The 8,826-nt window shown below is 41.1% G+C and overlaps 3 protein-coding genes across 4 annotated transcripts in view; 1 reads left to right on the plus strand and 2 right to left on the minus strand.

Moving 5' to 3' along the window:
- Positions 1-366, minus strand: part of LOC111490932 (membrane-bound transcription factor site-2 protease homolog) — a 7,625-nt gene extending 7,259 nt beyond the window's left edge. Inside the window, exon 1 of the mRNA XM_023139589.1 lies at positions 146-366. Within this exon, the coding sequence (XP_022995357.1) occupies positions 146-333 (188 nt within the window). The 5' untranslated portion in view covers positions 334-366. The remainder of the gene's footprint in view (positions 1-145) is intronic.
- A 915-nt stretch (positions 367-1,281) lies between these two features.
- LOC111490933 (NPL4-like protein 1) lies at positions 1,282-5,428 on the minus strand. The gene is made up of 2 exons (XM_023139590.1): positions 4,168-5,428; positions 1,282-1,721 (listed from the first exon to the last, which is right to left on the minus strand). Exons 1-2 carry the CDS (start codon positions 5,146-5,148, stop codon positions 1,467-1,469), a joined length of 1,236 nt encoding a protein of 411 aa, XP_022995358.1. The 5' UTR covers positions 5,149-5,428; the 3' UTR covers positions 1,282-1,466.
- A 1,235-nt stretch (positions 5,429-6,663) lies between these two features.
- Positions 6,664-8,707, plus strand: LOC111490934 (L-ascorbate oxidase homolog). 2 transcript variants are annotated; one of them, XM_023139593.1, is made up of 6 exons: positions 6,664-7,241; positions 7,300-7,396; positions 7,432-7,439; positions 7,490-7,735; positions 7,803-8,281; positions 8,373-8,707. In XM_023139593.1, the coding sequence occupies exons 1-6, from the start codon at positions 6,717-6,719 to the stop codon at positions 8,671-8,673; spliced, it is 1,656 nt and encodes a 551-aa protein (XP_022995361.1). In that variant the 5' UTR covers positions 6,664-6,716; the 3' UTR covers positions 8,674-8,707. The 2 variants fall into 2 exon arrangements, with proteins under 2 accessions (XP_022995361.1, XP_022995360.1); XM_023139592.1 differs by lacking the exon at positions 7,432-7,439 and having other exon boundaries at positions 6,664-7,205; positions 7,261-7,396; positions 7,446-7,735.
- Positions 8,708-8,826: the final 119 nt, after the last annotated feature.

Consider the following 8,826-nt stretch of genomic DNA (forward strand, 5'->3'; position numbering starts at 1 on the left):
AAAAAAAAAAAAAAAAAAAAAAAAAAAAAAAAAAAAAAAAAAAAAAAAAAAAAACGATGATCCTGATGAACAAACAGTAAAAACAAAAATTAAGTACTCCACGGACAGCAATACCACAAGAGACAGTGAAAATCTAAAGAGAAACCTGGCATGTCTTCGTCCAAAATGGAAAATAGGTTCGTTGAACGAGGTGATCTTACAATCACAATACCAGCAGGAAACAGCATTTGAGAGACCTTTGCGAGATGTGCTAAGAGGGAGCAGTGGAGGAACGCGAGCGTTAGCGTCGGCCTCAGCCCTGGGTCTCTTACTGAGCCTCCATCTTCCTGGCATTGTGCCTGCATGTCCAGTTTCCTTCCGTCGAAGGGCGGACGACCCTTAAATACTATAATGAAATTAAAAAACATATATAACAATAATATAATAAATTAAATTAAATTTCACCCGAATTTTTTATTAAAATCTAAAGCGAGTATAGTTGAACCATAATTGATACATGTTTTATTTCTCAATCGGTATTCAAGTATTTTTACCAAAAAAATGATGAAGAAATACATTTAAGCGATAGAGTTTTTACATGAAATGATAAGGGAAGTCAACAAATTTTTTGACGATACAAAAAATGAATATATTCTGATCGTAAGAACATTACAATGAAAGTCTTCCCAAAACTTTAGTCTATTAGGTCAAATATTTACTGAGACATCTATATGAGTGAATGTTTTCGCACATTAATTTGTTGTTCACGTGCAAATAACACTGTATAAAGTTTCAACGAATGATAAATGGACACATCGTATGTCCTAGTAACCACGAGATACATATTTTGATGTAATTTATAGTCTCTCTCATACATCCAACGTTATAAATTTCAAGCCATACTGTGATAACCTCTTCAAAGAATTCTCCGAGCATGTGAAAACAGTGGTATTAGGAAAGGAGAAGAACACATCAAGAAGGAAAGAAAAATTCAAGGGTTCGTGAGTAGCAAACAGCAAAAGAAAGACTTTGACAAGAAAAAGAAGAGGATTCATGACAACCTAGCTTGACCAAGAATGACCCAAAATAATCTGAATAGACTTGGGTACCGTTTGTAACAGCCTAAACTCACCATTAGTAGATAATATCTACTTTATCTACTTCGTTACGTATCACTATGAACCTCACAATTTTAAAACTCATCTTTAAGAGACAAGTTTCCAGACCTTTATAAGAAATGTTCCGTTCTCCTAACAATTTCGTTGAAAATTTCCATCCCAAGTCAATTGCTAAGCAAACATCTTCATGGAGTTGAAAGTTTCTTAATAAGTTTTAACATCATTAGCAGATAACAATATACTTATAAATATAACTCTAATCTTAAGTTGTCAAGAGAGACGCTGACGAAAAGTTATTGAGAGAGAGATCCAATATAAGCCGATGAAAACACACAGCCCTCTAAGACCAGTCTTAGTCGACATTAAACATCAAGCAGCACTAGCCATAGACTCGATCAGTATTTTGTAACCTTCAGGAACGGGTGTCTGCGTCTGAACGCACTCAGCGAGCGCAGGAACATCAGAGCTCACGTCTAACACCCTGGCCAGTAAAAGCAGCAAATGAAAGTCCGAAATTCGCTTCACAAATGTAAGCCCTTTCAAACGGTCTAGGTGATTCTTCAATGCCTTCATTGTCACTGGAACGTTTCGGTTTTCGATGGGAAAAGTCGTAGAAAGTGGACCCTGCATCACAACGATTTCATTAGCATAAGAACATCCAAGCAAAGAGTAGGGTCATGACAAGGCCGATCGACAAATAGTGGGTTCATATGGGACTTAAAGCTCTCAGTTCAAGTATAGAGTAGGGTCGTCACGAGGCCGATCAACAAATAGTGTGTTCATATGGAGATTAGAACATCTTGAAACTACAATGACAATAAAATTTATTCAATAGATTCCTGGTGATCTCACCACAAGAAAATAATATAAGGGTAGCTTCTAAAATAAGGTCCGACATGTTTATGAAGTCATGAGCAAGAACCCATGTAGTTTCCAAATACCCCACGCCTAACCCAAGGATATGCAATGCCTTATGAAAATGTTGACAAAGCAAGAGGGGTTCTTTTTTTGCTTCAAACCGCGGGAGAAACAAGACCTCCATCATCAAATATCAATTGAAAGATAAACACACATTGAATGTCTAAAAGAAAAAACTATTTCAAATCAAATGTGCAAACTGACAGCTTCATAGAACTAAGATAAATGTAACCGTCCAAGTCCACCGCTAGTAGATATTGTCCTCTTTGGGCTTTCCCTTTCGATTTCTTTTCAAGGTTTTTTAGTTTTTAAAACGTGTCTGCTAGGGAGAGGTTTCCACACGCTTGTAAAGAATGTTTTATTCTCCTCTCACCGATGTAGGATCTCGCTATCCACACCTTCGTGGTCCAACTTCGTTACCCTCTCCAGCTGACGTAGAATCACACAATAAAGATCCTAAAAACATTCATCTTGATATAATCCACCACACAGCCCCAACAACATAAAAGAACGTCTCCAAATATAGCAGTGCTAATCCCTTCCATGTAAGACTAGCACCAAGCCAAAGAATTGATTTTCTTGGGCATTCTAACCTTCCACAGCGAAGAGAATGAAAAGAACTTGGAGGGGTGGGGATTACACCAGAGAAAGAAGAAAAATTTACAATAAAATCCCTTCGAAGGATTAAAAATCCATAAATGGAGACCTTGAAGCCCAACACAAAAGGCGACCAATGGAGAATGTAATGCTTACGTCAAAATTACACTACTGGAATTGCACCAATTGGAATCACACAGAAGAAAAGAAGACAAAAGCCACAGACACAAACTTCAAAGAAGAAAGATGGTTCAGATGAGGAAAAGGAATGGGACTATCCCCCACACAATAGTTCTCCCAAATTGGAAAATTGAGTCATCCGGCAGTGAATTTGAAAAACCTGAGAAGGAAGCTCCAAAGTAGGCAACTGAGCTAGTTTTTGAGGGTTCGTAAAAGTGTCTTTAGTCCCACAAACTTGTGAAGACGAGGATTATACTTACGATAACCCTATGCCCCAAACCATTAGGTTCCGAAAGAAAATGCTATAGATATTTTGCGTAAAAGTCGCTTATACCCAACTCACCTACTAAATCAATAGCCCACCATAATCAACACCCTCCTACAAAAGTCCCTCATGATCTTCTTCTCCTCCCTATTACTTACTGTTGAAGGGGGGGCCTTAACTCAGAACTAAAGTATGGCAGAATCTCACTCAAAACAGATAAGAAAAGTGTTGTATTTCCACCCTTGGAGAGAACTCTAAAAGGAGAGACATTTTTTGATATCTTCCACAACTAGATTCCAAAAACAATAAATGTTTTTTAGGGGGAAAAGAAAAAGAAACAAGGCTTTCATTGAATAAATGGAAGGAAACAAGGGGAATACAAAAAACCAACCTCCAAAAGGAGCCAAGCTAACAACAAATGATTGGAAGTATGACCAAGGGAAAGCACTAACTGTAACGGTCCCTATTATGCACGTTTTAAAACCTTGAGGAGAAGTCCGGAAGGAAAAGTCCAAAGAGGACAATATCTGCTAGTAATGGACTTGGCCAGCTTACAACAAATCACAAGTTCACAATTGTTACCAATCACAAAACTCTTATCTCATTAAGAACAAATATGATTTCACAAACAGATACGAATATTTTAAGACTAACCAGACCAGTCTCCCGACCAGAGAAAAATTGGTTCTATTAACAACAAACTAAAAATGAGAGGCGAATTCTTTACCTCCCCACATGGAACCCCTCGATATGACCCTAATCTATTATCGTTGACACTGATTTGGTCCGGACATCAACAGCAGCCAGGAAAAGAAAAGGGATAATGGATATTCCTGCCTAACCTGTCCCTAAAAGTTAAACTCTTCGCTCTAAGTTTACCCTTTAACAAGAATTATTCAACCAATCTAAAGCAATTCCAAGGAACCAAAATACAAGCAAATCATAGAAATCCAAAAATTCTATGAACCCATGACACTAAATCTTTGCAATTATCACATTCATTCAAAAGAAACATGTTTTTGGTTATTATGAAGAGAAAAACACACCCAATTCAACGCAGCAGCTGAGGAATCAAGTAATCTAATAAGTAAAATTAAAGGGATCACGAACCTGATGGTCAAAAATCTTTACCACCACCAGGAAGAAATCATTGTCAACATCTCTAGTGTCTTTGACACCAACAACAACGTCCTTCTTCATCTTGGATAGCTTGGGATCAAAATCCTCTTGAATATCCGTCTCAAACCAACCTTCCTTGAACAATTTAATACACACATCACTCATTTGAAAAGCCTCAAAATGAACATCAGCACCCCCATCTTCGTTCACCTCCAGCTTCACAACTGCTGTCACCCACTCCTTCAACCCGGTCTCGGAGTGAAACTCAGCCGCCTGAAGTACTTCCCTGTTGGATAAGGTGTAGTCCTTCCTCTCCCGACTAATTGTCTGCGTGAATATAAACCCAACTTTCCTCATCCCCAAACCAACAGCAATCGCTTCCACCAATCTTTCCTCATCTTGATCACGGAAGAACAGTAAATTATCCTCAGTCCCTTGCTGTGGCGGCTCATATATGAAATCTACCTCGACCTTGCCTTCCGTCGACACCGTTCCGTACATAAATCCCCCACGTTTGACGGCGAAGGCTAGCGTTTCATTAACATAATGCTGGAAAGCATTCGCGCAATCCCTGTCGAACGAAACCAATTCACAGTGGGGATTTTCTTGACGGGTGATCCGCATCTGCCTAGCGACTAGATCATCCATAGTCATTTTACGGCCAAAAGATCCGGCGGGATGGATGGAAGGTCCAGCAACAGTGCGCTCCCCCTCGTAAGCAAGATACACAATAGAGCCATGAGAGAGATTGAGAGAGGAAAGGAGGGTATTAGGATTAGACATGTCCATGAATTTCGAACGATCGCCATGAGCATTAGCCAACAGAATATTTTGGTTAGTGGAGAGGGTTTGGTTGTGGATTGGAATTTTGAGCTGAGATTGAATAATCGCTTTGAGTTGAGCGATTGTAATGTGTGGACTCTCTACAGCGACACGCTCCAGGCCATCTCTGCTGCGAATTCTGAGCATCATATTGCTGCCGGCGGAAATTCTAGTGTGAATTTCTTTAGGAGGCGATTGATCGTCGTTGAAAAGAGAGATTTGAGGAAGAACTGCTGCAAGTCGGCGGTGGGTCTAAGAAAACGCTGCCGGAATCAACGGAAGTCGATCGGTACCGCGGTGGCTTGGATTGTATCTATATATCGAAGCGGAAGAATTCCGCGACGGATTGGGAATCGGGAATAAACAATTTCCTAATTTGCTGCTTTGCGCTAAATCATTAACCCCTTTTCTTTTAATGCGCCAGTTTAATTGTTTGGGCTTTGAAAATCCTGTGATGTAAATCTCTGATTTTAAGAAATATCTAATATTTAGGGTTTATGATTTTCTTGTTTGAAAGTTTGAATTTTTTGATTCGTGGTTTAGGGCTTCAGATTTCATATTAGGGGAGGTTTAGGAATTTCCTTTTTTTAAATTTTTAATTTTTTTTTTAAAAAAAATCTCACTTTAAAATACAAATTTATATATAATAAATAACTTAATTTTAAAAAAGATTTAAAGCGTTAACCACTCATATATTTTATAATTTAAAATTTAAAAAATTTATTAGATACAAAATTGACATAGGAATTATAAGAAATATATAAAAAATTAGTGTATCAAAATAAATTTTATAGTTCATTTTATTTTTATACATGATAAACATGATTTTTCTAACGTAGATGCACGTGTAGCCCACCAACAGTGGCTTTGAGAGCGCACGACCTGACCCTTTAGGCATGATCCAATCCACTTTCCTATCCTTGGATTAGCTCGAATCAAGGCGCACAAGTGGCTCACTTAATCGAATCCCCCTGGTTCGGATTGGCTCAACAGCTTTTCAATGACTCAGTTTTGCATTTATGTATCCGTTTCACCATTTTGGATCATCAAAGAGTCCTTTTCAATCGATAAAGGGGAATTGGACACATTAAGACAGAGTTTTAATAGATGATCAAATAAAGAAAGTCGAAAGAAATCAATTTAGGTCAAAACTGTAAGTAAGCTTAAATTGGAATGGTTACGGGCTAGGTTAAATGAAATTATTCATGCGTGAATAACACGTTTCATGTAATCTTAATTATGTAACATTATCTACTCCTTACAAGACTCAGGACTCTATGATGTATTATCATATATGATAAACATAAATGAAATACTTAGTACTTCTCATGAGTAATATATATCATAAACATAGAAGTAATATTTTGCATTATTTAACTAACCCATCAATTTTATATGTCAAATGATTATATATTAAATTTAGTAGGAGAAAGGAAGAGAGAAGGAAGGAGAGAGTAAATTGGGAAGGAAAAGAAAGGAGAGGCGGAGAAGGAAGGAAGGCAGCAAAATAGGAGAAGGTTAGAGGGAAAGAGGGAAAGAGGGAGAGGGAATGGGTATTTAAACAGAGCATTGCAAGGGGTAAGCCATCAGGGAAGAAGTTCAGAAAGGCAAGGCAAGGCGTTTTATGGGAATCATAGGCTGCAGCTATTGAAGGACGGCGGTGATTTTGGAATAAAGCACGCATCAATATCAAGTTCCAAAGCGGAGGAAGAACCGAAATGGGTTCTGGGTTGTTCTTGTTTGCCCTCCTGCTCTGCCTCTCCACTGCATCGCTCTGGACGGTCCGCGCCGAAGACCCTTACCTCTTCTTCACTTGGAAGGTCACCTACGGCACCATCTCTCCGCTTGGCGTTCCGCAGCAAGGCATCCTCATCAACGGCGAGTTCCCCGGCCCTAACATCAACTCCACCACCAACAACAACGTCGTCGTCAACATCTTCAACCACCTCGACGAGCCCTTCCTCATTCACTGGAGCGGCATCCAGCACAGGAAGAATTGCTGGCAGGACGGCCTTCCCGGGACCACCTGCCCCATCCCTGCTGGCACCAACTTCACCTACCATTTCCAGGTCAAGGACCAGATCGGAAGCTTCTTCTACTACCCATCCACCGCCATGCACCGAGCCGCCGGTGGCTTCGGCGGCCTCCGCATCAACAGCCGTCTACTCATCCCCGTCCCTTATGCTGACCCCGAGGACGACTACACCGTCCTCATTGGCGATTGGTATACCAAGAGCCACACCGCTCTCAAGCAACTCCGAGGACGACTACACCGTCCTCATTGGCGATTGGTATACCAAGAGCCACACCGCTCTCAAGCAACTCTTGGACAGCGGCCGCACCCTGGCTAGACCCGACGGCATCCTCATCAACGGCAAGAACGCAAAGGGCGATGGCAGTGACGAGCCGCTCTTCACCATGAAGCCCGAGAAGACCTACAAGTACAGGATTTGAGGGCGATGGCAGTGACGAGCCGCTCTTCACCATGAAGCCCGAGAAGACCTACAAGTACAGGATTTGCAACGTGGGGCTTAGGACATCGCTTAACTTCAGAATCCAAAACCATCCCATGAAGCTTGTTGAGATGGAGGGCTCTCACGTGGTCCAAAACGATTACCAATCCCTGGACGTCCACGTGGGGCAATGCTTCTCTGTTTTGGTCACTGCCAACCAAGAGCCCAGAGACTATTACATGGTGGCGTCCACTCGGTTCATGAAGACCATTCACATGAGTAAGGCCATCATTCGGAGACTATTACATGGTGGCGTCCACTCGGTTCATGAAGACCATTCACATGAGTAAGGCCATCATTCGATACACCAATGGCAAGGGTCCTGCTTCTTCTGATCTCCCCGAGGCACCCATGGGTTGGGCTTGGTCCCTCAATCAGTTCCGCACCTTCCGATGGAACCTCACTGCCAGTGCTGCTAGGCCTAACCCCCAAGGCTCCTTCCGCTATGGTTCCATCAACATTACTCGCACCATCAAGCTCGTCAATTCCTTCGGTAATGTCGACGGTAAGCTACGATATGCCATCAACGGCGTCTCTCATGTCGAACCCGAAACTCCATTGAAGCTTGCGGAATACTTCAGAGTCCCTGAGAAGGTGTTCAAGTACGACGCGATTACCGACGAGGGAATACCAGAAGGTTCCACCACCATCACTGTGGCTCCGAATGTTCTGAATGCAACCTACCGCAACTTCGTGGAGATCATTTTTGAGAACCATGAGAAGAGGCTCCAGTCATGGCATTTGAATGGCTACTCCTTCTTTGCCGTTGCGTAAGTATTAGTGATACAATTGTTGCATTCCCCCAATGACTTATGGCATATATGGGTAGTGAATTGTTGTGTTGTCTAATGTGGTTTGCAGCATCGAGCCTGGGAAATGGTCTCCAGAAAAGCGAACCAACTACAATCTTCTTGATGCGGTGAGCAGGCACACCATCCAAGTATTTCCCAAGTCATGGGCGGCCATTCTTCTGACCTTCGACAACTGTGGAATGTGGAACTTGAGGTCTGAGCTGACAGAAAACCGTTACTTGGGGCAACAACTGTATGTCAGTGTCCTGTCCCCAGCACTCTCGCTCCGAGATGAGTACAACATTCCAGACCGCACTTTGCTATGTGGAGTGGTGAAGGGCATGCCATTACCCAAGCCGTATACCATTTGAGACCATTCATCCCCCATTTTCTTCCTCAATCCATTTATTTTATTTTATTTTATTTTATTCTTAATGTATGATTCTTCCCTATAAAAAATAAAAGAATTTTTTCTTCTTATTATTTTTTTTAATTATTCTTTGCTTTTACCCCTTTAATTTTTA

This window comes from Cucurbita maxima, unplaced genomic scaffold, assembly GCF_002738345.1.
Source record: "Cucurbita maxima cultivar Rimu unplaced genomic scaffold, Cmax_1.0 Cma_Scf00016, whole genome shotgun sequence".
NCBI classification, from domain to species: domain Eukaryota; kingdom Viridiplantae; phylum Streptophyta; class Magnoliopsida; order Cucurbitales; family Cucurbitaceae; genus Cucurbita; species Cucurbita maxima.

What these genes read in the sequence shown, in the direction of transcription:
- LOC111490933 (XM_023139590.1), bottom strand. Translation starts at nt 5,148, where the DNA reads ATGATGCTCAGAATTCGCAGCAGAGATGGCCTGGAGCGTGTCGCTGTA. An exon ending in TAAAGATTTTTGACCATCAG is followed by an intron (nt 1,722 to 4,167) that starts GTTCGTGATCCC and finishes GTTGTGATGCAG; the next exon opens with GGTCCACTTTCTACGACTTT.
- LOC111490934 (XM_023139592.1), top strand. Translation starts at nt 6,717, where the DNA reads ATGGGTTCTGGGTTGTTCTTGTTTGCCCTCCTGCTCTGCCTCTCCACT. An exon ending in ACCCCGAGGACGACTACACC is followed by an intron (nt 7,206 to 7,260) that starts GTCCTCATTGGC and finishes AGCAACTCCGAG; the next exon opens with GACGACTACACCGTCCTCAT. An exon ending in AGACCATTCACATGAGTAAG is followed by an intron (nt 7,736 to 7,802) that starts GCCATCATTCGG and finishes CACATGAGTAAG; the next exon opens with GCCATCATTCGATACACCAA.